This window comes from Nomascus leucogenys, chromosome 13 (genome assembly GCF_006542625.1).
Source record: "Nomascus leucogenys isolate Asia chromosome 13, Asia_NLE_v1, whole genome shotgun sequence".
NCBI classification, from domain to species: Eukaryota; Metazoa; Chordata; class Mammalia; order Primates; family Hylobatidae; genus Nomascus; species Nomascus leucogenys.
In genome coordinates this window covers 83,609,063-83,629,790 of record NC_044393.1, presented here as the reverse complement: position 1 = coordinate 83,629,790, position 20,728 = coordinate 83,609,063, and the positions used below count along the sequence as shown (strand labels likewise).

Sequence of the window (20,728 nt, the reverse complement as noted above, 5' to 3'; positions counted from 1 at the left end):
GTACTACACAACGCAAAATCCTCTCTTCTGATGCAGTACTGCTCTTTTAGAAAAACCATTCTCAGCGTACTGGGATACGGTACTAGTCTGAGAGGCTTTTTAAAAGTTAAAACTCTGGGAGCAGCTGATGTTGCTATTGCCTTTATCTTGCCACACTGACCCACATGGGACAATCATCTCAGCCTGGGCAGAGGAGACATGCATAGCTGGCTCCAGGGAAAGACTAAACTGGCAACAGGATAGGCTGCCCCCTCCAAGGACCTAATTCCTAGATAGGCTTTTTTTTTTTTTTTTAGGTAGAGACAAGGTCTTGCTATGTTGCCTAGGCTGGTCTCGAATTTCTCAGCTCGAGCAATCCTCCTGCCTCAGCCTCCCAGAGTGCTGGGATTACAGGCATGAGCCACCACGGCTGGGCTGGTCATTGTCATCCCTCTTTTATAGGAGAAAATAAATCCCTAATTTCTGTCCCAGCCTCAGAACAAAAGGATGCCAAGATTAGGATAGAGAATAAGCAGCCTTCAAGATTCCTGCATCAGAAATTCTGGATAAACTGTTAACAATGCAAAGAAAACAGGTTCACTAGGTGATCCTAAGGTTGAAGTACTGGAGTTGTTAACTAATTTTAAGTGACATTTAAAAAAATGTCTTGGCCAGGCATGGTGGCTCACGCCTGTAATCCCAGCACTTTGGCAGGCCGAGGGGGGTGGATCACAAGGTCAGGATATCGAGACCATCCTGGCTAACACGGTGAAATCCCATCTCTACTAAAAATACAAAAAATTAGCCGGGCGTGGTGGCGGGTGCCTGTAGTCCCAGCTACTCGGGAGGCTGAGGCAGGAGAATGGCATGAACCTGGGAGGTGGAGCTTGCAGTGAGCCGAGGTCATGCCACTGCACTCCAGCCTAGGCAAAAGTGTGAGACTCCTCTCAAAAAAAAAAGTCTCTTCTGTTCATATTTTTTCAGCCAAGATCTCAAAAACAGTAAGACCAAATTGTATCATAGAGCACTGTATCAGCAAAAATCACCCTTTTCTTGGGAAGCCTGTGAGATTCTAAAGTGACTGGATACGACAGTTGCTTTGTGTGCAGAACCACATCATACTGCCAGAAGGTTTTCTGGAAGAAGATACCTAGATGCAGGACAATGTAAGAATCCAACTCTAGGATCTTGAAGTACATTAAGACATGGTCACCCCTTGGGCTGGAAAACTCAGAGGCCAGTTCCAGAGATGATGACATTCAAAAATGGTGTGAATATCACTATGGCAGCCTAGCCATAGGTTTGGAATTCTACGAACATCTGGTAGTTGCATTGTTGACCCTGATATTTGAATTCTAGAGTATTACTTGGTTAATCAACATCACTAAAATGAAGGGGCTATACTAGAGAAACCAATAGTAGGTAACAAATGTAAAGCATCCACATTCCATGTCCTTATGCATCACAGATGTGGCCAGCTGCAGGCAAAGCAGGTTCATTTCTTCTTCTCAACCATCTTCTTTGGCTAATCTTTAAAAGTCTTGCGTTAATAATCAAATGGAGACAAAGCAGTAGCAAAAATACTTTAAAGTTAGTATTCTTCAAATGCCAATTGTACTATAAAGTGGATAAAAATAAATTAATCCAATGAAAAACCATGAAAAAAATGGAAAATATCTATAACAGGTATTATAGCTACAAATGTTTTACATGACTTTATCATCGAAATATATGTGACCTGCTTTGAAACAGAGTCAATGCCTTAAAGAAATGATGACCTACATACCCACAGCATCTAAAACTTAGTGCAGAAGAGTATCATTAAGACAGATAAGCAATCGTGTCCATGGCCTACCCTGACTGCTCTGTGCTACATACCATAATCTTTTGCCATCAGTTAATGAACAAATTTATGTCACAAGCCCCAATATACCATTCCCTCTGCTTATGTGAATAAAGTTACATGCACTGTATTCTACCTTCCCTGCTTCATGCTCCAACATATAGAAAATCATGAGTGTCTGTTGTGTTGAAATAAGTGCAATTCTTTGAGTGTTACAGGAAGGTATGAGTCAAAGACTAGTTTAGAAGCCTACCTAAAATTCACCAAACACATGGAGACACTTTGGGGATGCCATTTTCAGTCACGTTATTATCAGGAACTTTATTTTTAAATTACAGGTACCCAAACATTAAAGTTCAAAAAATTAAAACAAACCAAAATGAGAACCTCAACAGCCATAGTTGTCTATTTGCTGCTTATTCTTGTGGCCAAAGAGGAATTCTACTAAATGTCAAATGAAGGATGTCTCTAAACCAGAAGACAAGTTAAAGGGCCTTGTTGTCATTTCTGTCATTGTGGTGGTGGTTGTTGGCTTTCTTGGAGAAATATATCTGTGACTTTCTCAACTAATGGGCCTCTGGCCTTAATTATCAAAGCATCCCTTTTCCTAGAGGAAAAGACTAGTAATAAATACATATGGTATATTATCTAATATCCTTTACTGTTATCCCAGAAAATCTTACTAAATATTAAAGTGAACTACTGATTGGAATAGTGCCTGTCAATGGTGACTCAATAATGATTTCTTGAATGATAAATACCTTTAGCTTCATCTCTACTTGTTGCTCTCCCATCTCAGAAACTTATGACCTTCATTAAACCCCACTAGTTACTAGTTTGGTGACCGACTAGGGGGCTAGCAGGAAAGCTAACTCATAAGGCTATGACATAAGCACTGAGGCATCCTAAAGCCTTATCTGGGCCACAAAAGTTACCTAGTTACCTATACAAACTCTACTCCATAGCCTAGCTCTGGAAAATCGGGGAAAAAGAGAGAGAGTTCAGCACCCATAACACACTCCTATGCCACTTCTTTTGCATTTCTTCTTAGCCAACAGTTGAGAAAGACTATTTTTTAGCTTGTTTCACTTTTCCTTGATCTTCTACTTTCTTAATGGCTGCTTGGATTGCCTCTTGGTCACCCAGGAACTGATGAGGCCCAACAGCACGCAGGTTTTCATCCAATTCCAGAAGAATGGGGACTCCAGTAGGAAGAGTAATGTTGATGATGTCTTCATCTGAGATACCTGTTTATCAGGACAGGAAGAGACCAGGTGTTAAAACACAACTCAGGAGGAAGTTCTGTTTAATTATATAACTGCACTTTAATCCCATTTAACTGTGTCCCTGAAATATGCAGGTACTGAGGGATTCCAGCTATAATTCCTGGAAGCCAGGAACTTTCCAGAAATTACAAGAAAAAAGGCTTAGAGATTCACAGCAAGTGCTACATCAGGACAGTAGATACCTTTTCGGACAATCTGTTCCTGTTTCCTATCTAAATCTGAAACGAAGGAAAATTATTTTCTCTATGCCCACATTTGTGTTACTAGTTTTCCAAGGAATCAGGTAATCTTGAAAAATCAGAAAGTGAACCAGGAGCGTTGTCTGTATTTCTCCTTTTATGTGTTGTACCCAGGCTGGTACTAAAATCAGGACTTTTCGCTAGTCTCTAAATCTAGTTCATTTGCTTAGAATGTGTTTGGTTTTCCCACACTAAGTGAGCTTGCAATACCCTGAGCTAGATCCAGTCCAGCAGGAATGCTTTCCTAGGTGCTTAGAAAGCACAGTCAAGGGAAACACGAAGGGATTTTACAGTATGCCTGTGAACAGGGCTCGCTCTCCTATGGTCCCTGAACATTCCAGCTGCTAAAAAAAGGAAGGTATATATAAAACAGAAGCCACCTTTAGCCCTTTTTAAAGTACAACTGAATTACAGGTAATTCAACTTGGACCAGAAGAGCTGTAGTTGTAGTAGCAGTGGTAGTAATAATATTCTTTATTATTATAAGTACTTTTAACAATAAACAGCTAACATGTCCTGAGTTCATATTTCATGCCAGGTACTCTTTTAAGCATTTTGTATGTATTAACTCATTTAATCATCATTGCAATCCTATGACGACATATTATTTCTCCACGTAACAAGTTCTGGCACAGAGAGGTTAAGTAAACAATTATCACACAAAGAGTAAATGGCAGAGCCTAGATTTAAACCTAGGGGTCTGTGCCTGCTGTATAATGTAACTCCTCTCAAGTTTCTGAGTTCAAAGTGAGCAAAGGGAAGGCATGAGAAAGAGATGAAGTTCAACAAGCTAAAAGACAACTGAAAGTATTCAAATTGTCTACTTTAAAAATACTCCTTTATTAATCACATAGACTTCTAAATTCTGACCATATGCTTCCTGTTCTATATTAACAGAAAGGACCTAGGTGGAACAAGTTCAGGGGAGTCCAAGGGTCTGTCTTTACTTGAGGGCGGCAGAATAAGTTGTTGTCAGTTAGTAATTAATGCACATTTTCATTTTAATTAGCCATTGATCCTAACTGTGAGCACCAGCCAAACAGTCACAGAATCGTAGCACTGGATCCTAACTGCTGGGGTGGCTTTTTATTAGAATTTCATGTCAAGGCCTAGAAGAGCTACCTAATAACTCTTATCCACAAACTATCCATACTCAAACAACTATGAAAAATGGAAAGGATCTTAACTTGGAAGACACAGTCTCTTCCAAGTAAGTGTACTGTCCCATCACCTCCCCCACCAGTCCCCCTTCAATGTACTATGCAATTTTAGGCAAGTAACTTCTCTGGACCTCCAATTCTTCTGTCAATTAAAAAAGAAAGAAAGAAAAGAAACACACACTCTTCCTTTGCCAGCATTTTAAAGGGTTGTGGGATAAAAGGGGTGGCTTAAAAGAGAACATACATGAAAAAAGGGTAGCACAATAAGTGTTTCTTCTTTCTCTATTAGGAATTCCCTTCTAGGTAGAAGATTTAAAGGGAAGGCTACTAAGATACTCCTTTGCCCTGCCAAGCCCCACCCTCACACTGCAACCTTACAGAAGATTACCATCACAAACTACAGCTGCTGAGAACAAATCTATTCAGACCAGACCTCTAGCTGTTTAGCAGGGAGATGACTGCTCTAGATTCTAAGCACCTTCTGGCTTCAACAGGTCAGAAATGTCAGCTAGCTGCACAACAGCCACCACAAACATCCCTTGGAAAGAGCAGGAGGGGAAGTCAACAGCCTGTTGTTTGGAGTCAGGTGACCACTGAGCCTTTCAAATCCAACAGTGCTCACTCCCAAATCCAGGGGAAGCTCTGGAGGTCTCCAAACCTAACTCACTCACTAACTAGTAACTGAGGGCCCTTTATGTTCCTAGTACTCTGTGGAAGAACGTGTGAGTGACTTGGCCAAGATTTTACCTCCAATGAACTATTTCTTCATTTATAAAATGAGTCCCTCTAGCACCAACATTCCTGTATTTTATTCTTAATGGTTAAGAAAAGCAGAGGCACCTTAGAGACACAAGAGCATGAGGACATTGAGTACTGTTTATATTCATCTACTGTGCAAGGACCATGCTTTATCTGTTTCCAGAGTCTATAAGCATATTGCTCACTCAATTGGAGAGAAAAATGGATTTTATAGATTTCTCCAAATAATCTAAATTTTCACTATACAAAATTAATTTATTAAAAGATAACAAAAGTGACCATGTTTGACTAAAGTTTACCAGAAGTAGAAACTATGAGCGTACAAATCTATCAGCATCTTGGATTCACCACTCATAGATGTGTGCCTTTGCAGTGTCACCAACTATTAATCTTAAGTTCTTGAACCTAGGACTTTATTGTAGAATGACTGAACATTCTACTTCTATTCAACATTGTATTTAAGATCCTAGCCAGGGCAACTAGGCAAGACAATGAAATAAAAGGCACCCAGATTGGAAAGGAAGAAGTAAAACTACCTCTATTTGCAGAGAGTATGATCCCACCAAAAACCTGTTAGAACTAATAAACTCAGCAAGGCTGCAGGATACAAGAACAACACAGAAAATGAAATTGGGTTTTTAATACAGTAGCAATAAGCGACATGAAAGATTAAATAAACAATTCTATTTATAATAACATCAAAAAGAATAAGATGCTAAAAATAAATTTAACCTAAGAAGTACAAAACTATACTCTACTACAACACAGTGTTCAAATTAAAGAAAACCTAAATATGTATTTATGGATTAGAAGACGTAACACTGTTAAGAGGGCAATATTTCCTAAATTAACATACAGATTCAATACTATCCTATCAAAAATCTCAGCGGAATTTTTTTTATAAATTGACAAACTGATCTTAAAGTTCATATGGAAATCTAAGGTACTCAGAATAGCCAAAACAATCTTGAAAAAGAAGAAAAAAACCAAGGGACTCATAGTTCCTGATTTCAAAACTTACTACAAAGCTATAGTAATCAAGATAGACACAGATCAATGAAATAGAATTGGGAACCCAAAATAAACCCTCATTTTTTTTTTATCAATTGATTTCCAACAAGTGTGCCAAGACAATGAAATGCAGAAAGAATAATCTTTTCAACAAATAGTACTGGGATAACTGTATATCCACATGTAAAAGAATGAAGTTGGACCCCTAACTCATACTTTATATAAAAATTAACTCAAAATGAATCAAAGACTTAGAGTCAAGAGCTAAATTATAAAAATTTTTAGAAAAAAAGCCATAGGAGTAAAGTCTTCATGGCCTTGAGTTAATTAATGGTTTCTCAGATATGACACCAAAAGCATACACAATACAAGAAAAAAATAAACTGGGTATATAAAAATTAAAAATGTTTGTGCTTCAAACGACACTATTAAGAACATAAAAAGGCAACCCAGAGAATGGGAGAAAAATTTGCATATCATACATATTCTAGATACAAGTTCCTTATCAGATATAAGAACTGCCTCCAATAATAAAAAGACAAATGATCAAATTTAAAAATGGGCAAAAGGTTTGAACAGCCATTTCTCCAAAGATACACAAATGGTCAATAAGCACCTAAAAATAGGCTTAATATTACTAGCTATCAAGGAAATGCAAATCCAAACCACAATGAGATACTACTTTGTACCCACTAGGATGGTAACAATATAAAGTCAGATTATAAAAAAGTGTGAGTAAGGATGTGGAGAAACTGGAATCATCATACACTGTAAAATCAGATATGCAAAAGGCTATAGCCTCTTTGGAAAACAGTCTGGCGATTTCTTTTGTTAAACACAGATCTACCATATGACCCAGCAATTCCGCTACTAAGCATAGACCCAAGAGAAATGAAACATGAGTCTACACAAAACTTGTACACAAACCTTCATAGCAGCATTACTCATAACAGTCAAAAAGTGAACACAACACAAATGTCCATTAACTAATGAACAGATAAATTAAATGTGGTATATCCATACAATAGACTATTATTTGGCAATGAAAAGGAATGAAGTACTGATGCAAACCACAACAAGGTTCTTGGATGAACCTTGAAAGCATGATGCTACTAACTAAAATAAGCCAGTCACAAAGGACCACTTACTGCATGAGTCCATTTATATGAAATGTCCACAACATGTGAATCTATAGTGACAGAAAGTAGATTAGTGGTTGACCAGGGCTGGATGAATAGGGGAGGGACTGGAGGGGTGATAACAGCTAAGGGGTGCTGGGTTTCTTTTTAGGGTAGTGAAAATGTTCCATCATTGATTGTGGTAATGGATTTACAGTTTTGTGAATACACTAAAAGCCATTTAACTGTATACTTTAAATGGCGAATTGCATGGTATGTGAATTATAATGCAATAAATAAAATAAATGCAATAAAGATGTTAAAAAATAGTAAACAGGGCTGGGCGCAGTGGCTCACACCTCTAATCCCAGCACTTTGGGAGGCCTAGGTGGGTGAATCACCTGAGGTCAGGAGTTCAAGACCAGCCTGGGCAACATGGTGAAACCCCGTCTCTACTAAAAATACAAAAATTAGCCAGGCGTGGTGGTGGACGCCTGTAATTCCAGCTACTTGGGAGGCTGAGGCAGGTGAATTGCTTGATCCTGGGAGGCGGAGGTTGCAATGAACCGAGATTGTGCCACTGCACTCCAGCCTAGACGACAGAGCAAGACTCTGTCTCAATTAAAAAAAAAAAAAAAAAAGTAAACAGATCCAGAGTGATTAAGTAAACCTGCTCTACACAGGACTGTTAAGGCAGTAAAAATGGAGCTTTTTTTAACTACCAAATCCCTAGGATTTAAACCCTGGTTTAGGTGACTTATCAATGGTTATTTCCATGACTACCAAGGAAGAGAGAGAAGAATGTTTATATGAATGCTCTGCCCTTGTGAAAGGCCGGGTCCTAAATGGACATCTGCTGATGCCATCCAGTGTTCCCACGACTGGTAAAGGGAATGAATAAGTTTGTCTGATCCCCAGGTAACACAATGCGATTATGATGGGCCATGTTTAGGGGTTGTTGTCTGTGACTTGAGAAACGAGTTCCAGGTCTTCAGCAAGGGGCTGGGGCATACATGGGATTCACTTGTTTGACCATGGCCTCAGATCTAACCAGATCCAACAGGTCCCCTCTTTAATAGCAGCACTCTCAAGTTTGGTCCCTTTTGTGTGGGACCAAATTAAAGAGCCAAATAAACAAAGGCCACTGTAATATTTCAACTACAAAGGAAGGAGAGTTCAACAAAAATAGAAATGTTTCCAACAAATAAATAAAATCAACATTTCACTTTAATGACTACTCAAGCCATTCACACAGCAGACTAATTACTTACAAATATTTAAAATACTTAGACTGGTTAATAATCAGTGAGACTTAAGTGACTAAAATTTTTTTTTATTATTATTATTTTCTTTTGAGATGGAGTCTCACTCTGTCACCCAGGCTGGAGTACAGTGGTACTATCTCCGCTCACTGCAAGCTCCGCCTCCAGGGTTCACACCATTCTCCTAACTCAGCCTCCCGAGTACCTGGGACTCCAGGCACCTGCCACCATGCCCGGCTAATTTTTTGTATGTTTAGTAGAGACGGGGTTTCACCATGTTAGCCAGGATGGTCTCGATTTCCTGACCTTGTGATCCGCCTGCCTTGGCCTCCCAAAGTGCTGGGATTACAGGCGTGAGCCACTGTGCCTGGCCGACTAAATTTTAAAACAGCAAATTAGGAAAAACCACAGTGAAGCCATTATTCATCACTCAATCTTGGCATAAGTTACATTCATCTTCCTAAGAAAGTTAAGCAGGCAGAGCTCCTAAGGCCAGAATAATGCATCTGAACTGTATTAAACCAAACTGAATTGGTACTATCAGCCCTACGTATATATAGATTTCACATCTAGCAAGTGTAGTATTTTTGATCCAATTTTTGTTGGGAAAAAAATCCATGTATAAGTGAACCTATGCAGTTCAAATCCGTATTGTTCCAGGGTCGGCTATAAAGGGAACCACCACTGAGTTCTCACCCTGTACCTACCCCTCCTCACAGTGGTATGGAGTTAAATACAATTGTCATTACTTAGTGGACGATATTACTAAATAATTTCTGGACCCTAGCAGCCAAACCATAATAGTGTTACTTACAGTTGAACAAACATTTACTAAATTCTTGCAATGGGCAAGGCACTGTGTTCTACAGTAGTGTGGAGAGGAGCAGGTGCAGGGTGAGAATTCAGTGGTGTTTCCCTTCACAGCTACCCTTGTCTTTAAGGGTCCGCCATTGCCTTTAAGTCTGTGTTAAAGTCTTTTAAAGTCTTTAAGTCTGTGTTAAAGTCTTTTAAAGTCTTTAACTCTGTGTTAAAGACTTAAAGTCTGCCTTTAAGTCTTGAATCTTCATGTAGAAGCACCTAGGAGCTAACTGCAGTCAATTTAAATAATGGGATATTTTAAGGAAGAAATAATGAAAGTTTGGGGTAATAAGTCCAGGAAGTAGCTCAAGGCCAAAATTGGGGAGAAAGTCAAACAACTTTATTTTCTGCATAGAGGACCAACTTCAGGAAGTCAAATTTGCACCTTCTAACCCCCTCCCCTAAGTCACCATAGCAGGAACAGGAACCAAAGACAAACTGTTATGTACACTGTACATCTACTAAAGCACCTCCTGGTAGAGATGCTTGTGCAAATGCTCACTTTTCCCACCAGGATTATAAATTCCTTGAGAGCAGGAACAATGTTTGATCCATTTCTGTATCACCCATGCTGTTAGAACACAGTGCTTTACCCACTGCAAGATTTAGTAAATGTTTGTTCAACTGTAAGTAACACTTTTATGGTTTGGCTGCTAGGGTCCGGAAATTATTCAGTAATATGATCCACTAAGTAATTACAACTGTATTTATTATGAGAATCTACTTTTTACATACAACTAAAGGCTATAAGGAATAAAATGTTAGGCTGGGTGTGGTGGCTCATGCCAGTAATCCCAGCACTTTGGGAGGCCGAGGCAGGCGATCACGGAGATTGAGACCGTCCTGGCTAACACAGTGAAACCCCATCTCTACTAAAAATACAAAAACAAAATTAGCCAGGCATGGTGGCGGGTGCCTGTAGTCCCAGCTACTTGGGAGGCTGAGGCGGGAGAATGGCGTGAACCCGGGAGGCGGAGCTTGCAGTGAGCCGAGATCGTGCCACTGCACTCCAGCCTGGGCGACAGAGCGAGACTCTGTCTCAAAAAAAAAAAAAGAACAAAACGTTAATTAAAAATCCTAAAACATAAAGCCTATATATGAAAACACCCTAAGGACTTTGTCAGAGGTACAGTATAGACAAATTTCAGAAAGAGGTTAAAAGCTCCACAAAAGGACCTTGTGTGTCTCATTCACATATAGGTGCTATACCTGTACCAAGAACAAGACCTGATTTAGTGAACTCTAGGTGCATACCTGAATTGAATAAATTCTAACTCTCTGGGTTTTCAAATTAAATCTAGTCCTCTACTGTTGAAGCCTTGATTAAACATTGTGCTCTCCTAAGACCTTACCAAGAAAAAAAAGGAAAATTAAAAGAATCTTAGCCTTGAACAAAAAGCTGTTTACATCTAGTGCCAATAAAATAAACAATTCAAATTAAATGGCTTTATATGTTCTTTGATTTTCTCCAAAGTGTTCAAAATCTTTGAATTTTAGAAAACCAGAAGAGATGGTCAGAGAGACAAAAAGATTTGCTACGGGATGAGAAGGAAAGAAGAAACCCCAATTCTGTAGTGTATACTCTTTGGAATTAGAAAAAAAAGGGAAACAACTCCAGTCAACTCATTCATTTAATAAGGTGCCACCCATTCATTCCTCACTTTCCTCTCCTGGTCAAGTAAGTCACAATTCAAACCCCACCAACAATCTGTGATAACAGTTCTGTATTCCTTTATGGCCAATAAGAGCTGAAACAAGAGATTCAGTTTCATAAATGATCTACCTATTTTTAATTCTTTAAGATCTGAATACTATATATGTAAAGATAGGCTAGGGTGATTTGAATATTATAACACGATAAAATAACAGCCACTAATTTAGAATAAGGCAGAGAGAAGAATCCATTCTATGTTTAATTTTATAGTTAAAATAGCCTATGATGTTTAAAAAATAAAGGGTTCTATAAATCAATTATTATAAAAGAAAGCTTAACCATACCAACAGGAAACTACTTGCCTCACAGAAGAGAGGCCTGAATTGGCTGCTTCTGAAAATATCACACTAAAATGCCAAAGGTAACCAACTCATCAGTCCCCGTCCCCACAGCTAGTCCCAGCTGACCTTTCCTCCCTGAGTCTCTAATTTTATCTCACCACTTCTGTGCCTTGCTATGTATGCAGCCGCACACAGGTCTTCTGGGATCAAGTCTGTCTTGCATGAGTGTCTTGTGTGTCACTCTTACTCCAAACTTGAAACTGCCTCGTCCTGTGCTTAAACCCAGACTAAACAATCCATTTCCTCTGGCAAGATGCAGACTACATCCAGTGTTTCAGTTTGGTACCTGGCTTTTCCTTGGATGCACGCCAGCAGGAAACAAACAGGAAGTGACTATGCCAACCACAGAGAATGAAACACACGCCTGTCTGGAACGCTACAGTACAGGATGCTTTCAGATACTTAGGTCTGCGTTAGATGTTTTCACGGTGGTGCTTTGTGAGAAGTGTGTCCGAACCAGTCAGAGGTGGGCCCTGCTTTTTAACCTGGACTTATTAGCACAATAATAGGTACTTCTAAAAGGCAGTAAAGCAGTCCCTTAAGTAGGCATTTTTTTACTATATAATATTCTGTATGTCTTGTTTTGACTTCTTCTGAAAGCATTAACTACCATCAGATTAAAAGTAAAGCAATCTCAAAAGCATATACGATTTATGAGCAGAGATATTATATAAATAAGTCATTCGACACGGGAGAGGTCATCCCCATCAGCCAGGAAGCCTGTCTTAGGCACTGACATGTGGTTTCCGTGTTTGCAATTCTTAGACAAGAGTGTTATCTAGCTCCGAATCAGTATCACTTGCCTCTCAGTGTACCATTCATCTGCGTTGACTCCAGGAGGTCCTTGTTGACCCGCTCCTAGACTAGGTTGTTACAAGAGAAAAAGGAGGGGATGGAAGGCCCAATTAAGGCTAAATAAATTGATGATAAGCAGAGATAGTCTGGGATAAAAAAAATAAAAAAAACCTTTATTAGAGGAGCTTTCAACCTATAACATCAGCAAGATTCTCAAACATAACTTCTCATGAAGAAGGACTTTAAAAGGCAGTTCCCTATAATGACCGTGGTTTAGGTGCTAAAGTCAGAACCAGATGGCTCCTGAAGCCTTGAGAAAGCATAACAAATGCCCTCCAGGTTAGTTTTCAAAGGGACAGATAGGTGCATATAGCAACCCTTCAACCCTTCACTTAATTCTCCTAATTGACTAATGTAGTGTATTACTTTGTGAATAAAAGGTAAGGTCCCAATTAAGGCAATGGTGAGTTCACTGGATAAGGCAAGTCTTTTTTGAGGTATAATTTACATACAGCAAAAGTCACCCTTTTTAGCATACAGTTCTACGAGTTTTGACAACTGCATACAGTAGTGTAATAACCAATCAGGATATAAAACAGCTCTAACAACCCCTTAAAATTTCCTTGTGCCCCCGGCAGCCTACCCTTACCCCACCAATCTGTGTTATTTCCCGATAGTTCTGCATTTTCCCAAATGGCACATAAATGGAATCATACAATACACAGCTTTTTTAGCCCAATTTCTTTCACTTGGCACAATGCAGCTGAGGTTCGTCCATGATGATGGGTGTATCAATGGTTTGCTTCTTTTTACTGAAGCAGTTTCTTTAAGCAAAACAGCTTAGTGATCAATGATTGATCAAATGAAATAAAAAATAAGACCTGGATATACTAAACAGCAAAGTAAAATGCAGTATTGAACCATAGCTTTCCAGTGAGTTCAGAGCCATGTTCTAGTTCCTACATAAAACAACATGTGTATGTAAAATGTCTAAAACTGTGCTTGGCACGCAGTATGTAATCAATAAAGGTCATCCTGTATAGCTATGCTAGAGTGCGCCATTCGGACCACAATGTTATAACAGCAGTAATAATTTAAGACCCAATTAGTTGCATTAAATTACCTTTTTATAGTTTACCTGCCACGGATGTTCTTGACTCAGCTTCTTAAAACACAGTATTCCAAACAAAGAATAGGTCAAGGGAAAGGCTACCTTTTAGAAAAAAGTTTTAAAGCCCATGTGATAACTGTGTGTGGAGCCTCAGTGAACTGAGTTTTGAGCAGAGTTCTTGATGCCAACTAATTACCATGATCACGGCCAAGGAATCTAGAGTCTCTTTAGATTTCAGTTTCCTCCAACAGCACCTGTCTTCTTTTGCACAAATGGAGAAAGCATCAGTCAGGATATGACTGCCTATAGTGTCATAATATCAAATATCTGAGAAACAACTAACATCTTCAGAACCAACACTCTTTACTGTTGAGGTATATGGATGATACCTCTAAGAGTAGACCTAAGAGGAGATGAGTAATACTAGCATACTCTTCGTAGAAAGATCTTAAAGCAATTTGAGATTTCAGCATAGACCAATATTCTAATTAGTTATTTAACTGGGGTCATGATTCTTCCCACCCCAGTTTTCAAACAATAAGAAAGTATTTTTCTGATAGGACAGTATACTGTCATTGATGCTATCAGTTACCACACTCCTCCCCAGTAGGTAAAACATTTTTACCTTGTCAAGCAGTTTAGAGACAAAATAGGGAAAAATTACTCCAGTCCCTTGAAAGAGCCCATTTTACATGGGAGAAGTTTACATAAACATCTCTAGAAAGCATGGCTTGGAATCAGATGAATCTGCAGCCACAAGCCACTTTTATAATAAATGCAAAGAAATTTAGCAACTTTTGTGCTTATAGGAATATAAAACCCTGGTTATGCCCATTTCTAGATTCAATTCTTAACAGTAGTGAAAGCTAACATCTTCATTTTTACATTTTTATTTTTCTAAAAGGGGGTCTCACTATGTTGTCCAGGCTGATCTCAAACCTAGGCACAAGCAATCCTCCTGCCTCCGCTTCCCTAGTAGTTGAGACTACAGGTGCATGACCCCACACCCAGCTCAATATTTTTATAGTGAGGTAACCACATAATTTATCATCCAGAGTGGGGCACTTTTGAAAGTAAAAGGAGATGCTATTAATAATTACATTCGGACGATAGGCATTAACCACAAAATGCGCATGTATGATCATGTAACTTGATAGTAAGCATAAATTGGCAATTAAGATGGTAGCTTATATTTTGTACCACCATAAACACATACACATGAACTGGCAAAGCAGTCCTTCCTATAAAAGAAAATCTTTATTTCCCCTCTAAACAGTAGGGGAGATTCACTTAATTTTTGGAGTCTTGAAAAGTTAGCATCTAAATCCAATTAAATGTTTTCTTTTAGGTTGGTAAGTTACCAAGAAGCACACAAACCCCTGTAACTTGAGCTGTGGAAAGTTAGACATGCAATACAAGAGGACTAACATTAGACTAACACGCCTATTCTGGCGAGTGAATACATCTACAATCAATTTTGAAAGGGCTAAAATCTCACTAAATTAACAGAAATGATGTGAAAAAAATATGATGACATACTATTTCTTCTGATCTTGAGAAAGTCACTTATGCTTAATTCTTACAGTTGTGAAATAGAATACTTGGGACCTTATATTTCAATAGACACCGTAAGAGAAACTTTACTAACGCAGATTGGCATTTAGAGACAATAACTAACTTATGCAGTGATCCTGAAATCCAATCCAGCCTATTTCATGCACATGACATAATTTCTTCCATGTTAGGTGTGGGAGCTAAGTCACAGTAGAGAACTACAGCAACATCTAAGAACTCCATTAATGTTAATTGGAGTACCACCAGGAGGTACTATAGGCCAAAAAGGAACAAAGTCGTCATATCCAGAATGGGTGAGAGTCAAGATTACAAACCATCCTTCTATTTTCCTGTGGACAAATCTGGATCCTCACATCCACTCCATTAGTTTTCTAGGCTATGGTCTTATCCTAACTGCATGTTCTGGCTTTTCTGCCATTTTTTTCCTCTAACTATCTGCCATCCTCCTTGGTCACCAACCCCATCATTTTTATTCTCTACCTCTCTCATAGATACCTCCCTCTCCGGCAGCCCATGTCTTTTTCTGTGTTCACATACTTCCTACTGAAGTCATTTCCTACAATTTACTTCTTTCTACACCAACCCCACTGTTTTACATCAATTATCTCCCAAATAAAAACATTTTCTATAAAGCCTGTTTATGGTAATAGGGATAGGAGTTATAATGTAAGGCTACTTTAAAATGTCATTAATGGCCAGGTGCGTGGTGGCTCATGCCGTAATCCCAGACTTTGGGAGGCTGAGGTGGGTAGATCGCTTGAGGCCAGGAGTTTGAGACCAGGAGTTCGAGACCTGCCTGGCAAACATGGCAAAACCCCATCTCTACTAAAAAATTACAAAAATTAGCCAGGTGTGGTGGTACATGCCTATAATCCTAGCTACTCAGAAGGCTGAGGCATGAGAATCGCTTGAACCCAGGAGGTGAAGGTTGCAGTGGGCCAAGATCGAACCACTGCATTCCAGCCTGGGCAACACAGTGAGACTTTGTCTAAAAAAGAAAAGAAAATGTCATTCATCTCTAAAGGTCATTCAGTTTCATACTTCCAACGTAAAAAAATAAAAATAAAAAATAAAATAAAATAAAAAGCCCTTTAGATGAAGGACTGGAAGCTGCCTGAAGACCAATGCCTGCTTATTTCCCAATGAGCCCTGTAAGTCCACTTCTGCCCCAGTGGTCAAAGCTGCACTTTGATTTTCCCCAGTATTCTACACTTGACAGCCATGCATTTCAGTTTTGTTATCACTTCCATATGTTTGCCACCCCCCATTGTTTTCTAGGCCAATGACAAATCCTTTAACCTTTCAATTCCACTGATTATTTTTCCAGCTTTAATGAGATATAATTCACATACAATTCACCCAAAGTGTACAACTCAATGGCTCTTAGCATATTCAGAGTTGTGCAACCCTCACTACAATCAATTTTAAAATATTTTTATCACCCCAACAAGAAACTCTGTATCCATCAGCAAATCACTTGCAAAATCTTCCATCCTCCCTACCCTCTAGGCAACAGCCACTCTACCTTCTGTTTCTAAAGATTTGCCTATTCTGGGTATTTCATATAAATGAAATCCTATAATATGTGATCCCTTGTGGCTGGTTTCTTTCATATAACAGAGTTATTTCAATGTTCACCCATATGGTAGCATGTACCAGCATCACCTTCCCTTTCATTGTCAAAAAATATTCCATTGTATAGATAGACCCCATTTATAAGTTGATGAACACTTGGGTTGTTTCCATCTTTTGTCTACTATGAATAATGCTGCTCTGCAGGTTTAGGTACAAGTTGTTGTGTGGACATGTGCTTTCATTCCTCTTGGGCATTGTGATGGTTTGAACTGTGATCCCCTCAAAAAGATATGCTGAAGTCCCAACCTCCAGTACCTCAGAATGTGACCCTATTTGGAAATACAGTGTTTAACAGAGAATAATCCCATTAAAATGGAGGTCACTGGTGGGAGGCGGCAGGCTAATATTATTCGTGGCCTTATAAAAGGGGAAATGTGGATAAGAAACACACACACAAGGAGAATGCCAAGGAGCGATGCTTCTGCAAGCCACAGAACATCAAAGATTGCCGACAAACATCGAAGCTAGCCGAGGCAAGGCAGAATTGTCTCCTAGAGTCATCAGAGAGGGCATAGCCCTGCTCACACCTTGATTTGGGACTTCCAGCCCTCAGAAAACACATTTCTGTTGTTTTAACCCACCCAGTTTGGATGTTTTCTTATGGCAGCACTGGGAAGCTAATATAGCTATATGCGTAGGTGTGGGATTGCTGGATCATATGTTAACTCTATGTTTAGACCTTCTGAGGAACTGCCAGATTGTTTTCGAAAGCAGGTACACTATTTGATTAAGTTAATTTAATAAATTGCTAATAGTTTCAAAACCTCCCTCAAATGTAGAAAAGTAAGTTTTGCTATGTCTAAACACAACCTCTACATGCAATTCTCTCTTTGCCCCCACCATGGTTATAGTTTTCTTTACCATCATTGGTTAAACTTTCTGATTTCCCTCAAAAAGAACAGTAAAAAATAGTTAAATCATCAATGCACTAGCAGGACAGGATGTGTACAATGAACTGTGGTTGGGCTGTAGAATCGTTTTAAAGAGATCTATAATAAATTTGAAGATAGCTGAAGAGTCAATGGTATTAAACAGTAAGAAACTTTTTTAAAAGGGGGACTTCCAAGCTAAGAAGGTGGAGAAAGAGAATCCTAAAGGAGATAGTGGCATTTTCTTGAGAGAAGGGAGCCTGGCCACAATAAATCTGAGATCCAGCTCTGAAAAAGGAGTTGGCATGGTTGAATAGAATACGTCTCTGGCAGAAACTCTGAAATTCTGAATTTCAGTTTGTTGTTGTCTAGTAAGAGCCTTAACTCTTCTTCAAACAATGAAATACTATGGTCCATTAATGATGAAGTTATGTATCACTAACAATGAACTTAATGATCTAATTATTCTGAACAAGAATAGAACCTTTTATATAGTCGAGTAAATAAGATACACATATGCCCAGAAATGCACGTGCACGCACACACACACACACACACATACACACACACACATATCAAGTGCCATGTCTAGCCAATAAAATTTTACTATCTAATAGTCTGTAGATTTTAGGTCTCTGCATGACTAATGGATGTCAGCTATACAAATAATGATTTAGTTCTTGGTCATGTTATAAAAATTAGGGGAAAATACTTACATGCTAAAGATTACTCCATTTTTAACTAATAATCTATTTCTACTTATTTCACATATAAGGTCAGCCTTTTTTTGTCACAGCCTCTTATAGAAAATTAAAGCGGAATGAAAAGGAATGGTAGAGAAATTTCTTCTATTTATTACCAGTAAGCTAACTGCTGACAGTGATGAAAGGCAGGAAAACACCAGACAGGGCATATCACGCAAAAAGCACAATCATCTGGGATGAGTGGAGGCAGAGAGGGAAATGAGAAATCCACAGAACAGTCAGAAATCCAGAAGGTGTCACAGTGCAATCACTGATGCTCAAAACCGGTGAACCTGAATCCTCAAAAGAGTTCATTTGGTTCATGTTACTTAAAAAGAAGATAACAATAACATAAATGACTAATAACAATAACATAACATAGCTAATAACATGTTTTAGTATACATGTAGAACATGACATAAAGTAGTTAAAATAATGGCTGCCGATGATTTCCAAAATTTTAGAGTCAAGATAAATAAACCAACTATCCTTTTAGTTTCCTTCCCCCTAACTTACTTCCAGTCAATGACCAAGCCTGTTATGAAAAGAGGATTGAAACAAAAGAACTGCTCAGGAAACCTACATCTGGAAACACAGCAATCATTGTTTAATGTTGGAAGAACGTGAGCAAAACTGAAGTCTAGATAATTTACTTGACTTGAAAAACTCTAATTTACTTTCAAGGCCATTTCAACAATTCCTTCCTTTCCTAGCTTCCTTTCATTTCACTACAAGCCATACAGTCCTTTAGACCAGTGCTTCTCAAAGTGTGGAACCCCAATCAGCAGTATCAGCATCACCTAAAACTTCTAAGAAATGCAGATTCTCAGGGTGCACCCCAGACCTACTGATTCCGAAACTCTGAGGGTGGGACCCACAATCTGTGATACACCAACCTCTCCAGGTGACTCTGATGCTTGCTAAAGTCTGAAAACTGCTGCTTCGGGTAACAGGAACGGAAAACACACAAGAGATCTGATTTATAGAACAAGACAATTCTTAAATCTGAAGTGATAAAGGGGGATAGAGGAGTCTATTGTGTAAATAGGGCATCATTAGCTTAATTTCTAGATTAAGGCCCAGATATCACATTTGGCAACCTCTAATAAGTGGTATATAAAGCTGGTACCTTCCAGGTGTTTTAGGAGTGCCCTACTGCTATTTCCATGAGCAGATATCAGAATGGTTTTGCCACGTAATACTTCAGGAGCAATCCTTTCATTCCAATAGGGAAGGAGTCTCTCCAGAACATCCTTTAAGCTTTCTGACCGTGGCAGTTGATCCAAGGGCACATCGCATACTTTATACCTCCGGTCATTGTAGATTTCGTGGTAGTAAGGATGAGACTCCTCAATGGGAGGCGGGGTTACATTGTAGCTTCTTCTCCAGAGCCTCACTTGTTCTTCACCATGATTCAAAGCCATTTGTTCCCTGTTAAGACCGATCAAGGCCCCATAGTGACGCTCATTTAGACGCCAGGAACTTTCCACGGGCACCCATTCCTGCCCTAGCTCTTCCAGGATCAGCCAGGCTGTGTGAATGGACCGATTAAGGACAGATGTGAATACAAGATCAAACTCAAAGTTTAACGCTTTGAGTTGCTTCCCACAGTTCCGAGCTTCCTCCATTCCTTCACTGTTGAGTTTCTGATCCACCCAGCTACAAAAACGGTTCTCCTTATTCCAAGCACCCTCTCCATGTCTTAACATAATAAGTTTGTACTTGGACATACTGATGGCTGAACTTCCCAGGCGTTTTCAAATGGGCTAATATTCAAGGACAGCAATACATCTAGAAAGACAAGAACAACGAGTCTAAGTTATATTCTTCATTCAACCGACAACCTAGGAATAGAAACGTCGCTTTACAACACCCAACTTCTAAAAGAAACTGAAATCCCTTTGAACAGTCAGAAATGTGATAACTCATACACTGGGACACATAAAGGCATATTCGATAGATATTAATAATTCATTACAGGGAATCTAGTTGACTTAAATTTTCTGATGTTTGGATAGCATGTTAATTGTATGACATAAAATAACAAAACACTTCATTCTAATGGCATGCTGTGTTTCTGCCAGATACAAAGGCAATTTATGCTTACAGTAGAAAGGATTTAATAGAATGAGTTACAGACGTCTGAAAGAATGACTAGTGGCTGGGAACTCCCAGCTCCCGGCAGCTGACTCTACACTGAAGGCATCCTTTTCACTTTGTTTTCCTGTGGTGGAAAAAGAAGTATTTACCAGTCTCACATTCTTATTATAGAAGTTATTAAACATGTTATTTCAATGCACCACTGCGTATATCTGGTATGTATCACTGGCTGGTGGCAACTAGCTCTTCAATGCCACAGGCTACATCACACACAAGAAAATCTAAGGTATGCAAACCACATCAGTTCAACATTCAGACAAATTAAAAGTG

General features: G+C 39.0%; 1 protein-coding gene across 1 annotated transcript in view; it reads right to left on the bottom strand.

Annotated features, from left to right (window-relative positions):
* Nucleotides 1-2,103: 2,103 nt before the first annotated feature.
* Nucleotides 2,104-20,728, bottom strand: part of BPGM (bisphosphoglycerate mutase) — a 32,507-nt gene continuing 13,882 nt past the window's right edge. Inside the window, exons 2-3 of the mRNA XM_012512178.1 lie at nucleotides 19,428-20,089; nucleotides 2,104-3,069 (exon numbers count right to left, since the gene is read on the bottom strand). Coding sequence (XP_012367632.1) covers nucleotides 2,891-3,069; nucleotides 19,428-20,028 — 780 coding nt within the window. The 5' untranslated portion in view covers nucleotides 20,029-20,089 and the 3' untranslated portion in view covers nucleotides 2,104-2,890. The remainder of the gene's footprint in view (nucleotides 3,070-19,427; nucleotides 20,090-20,728) is intronic.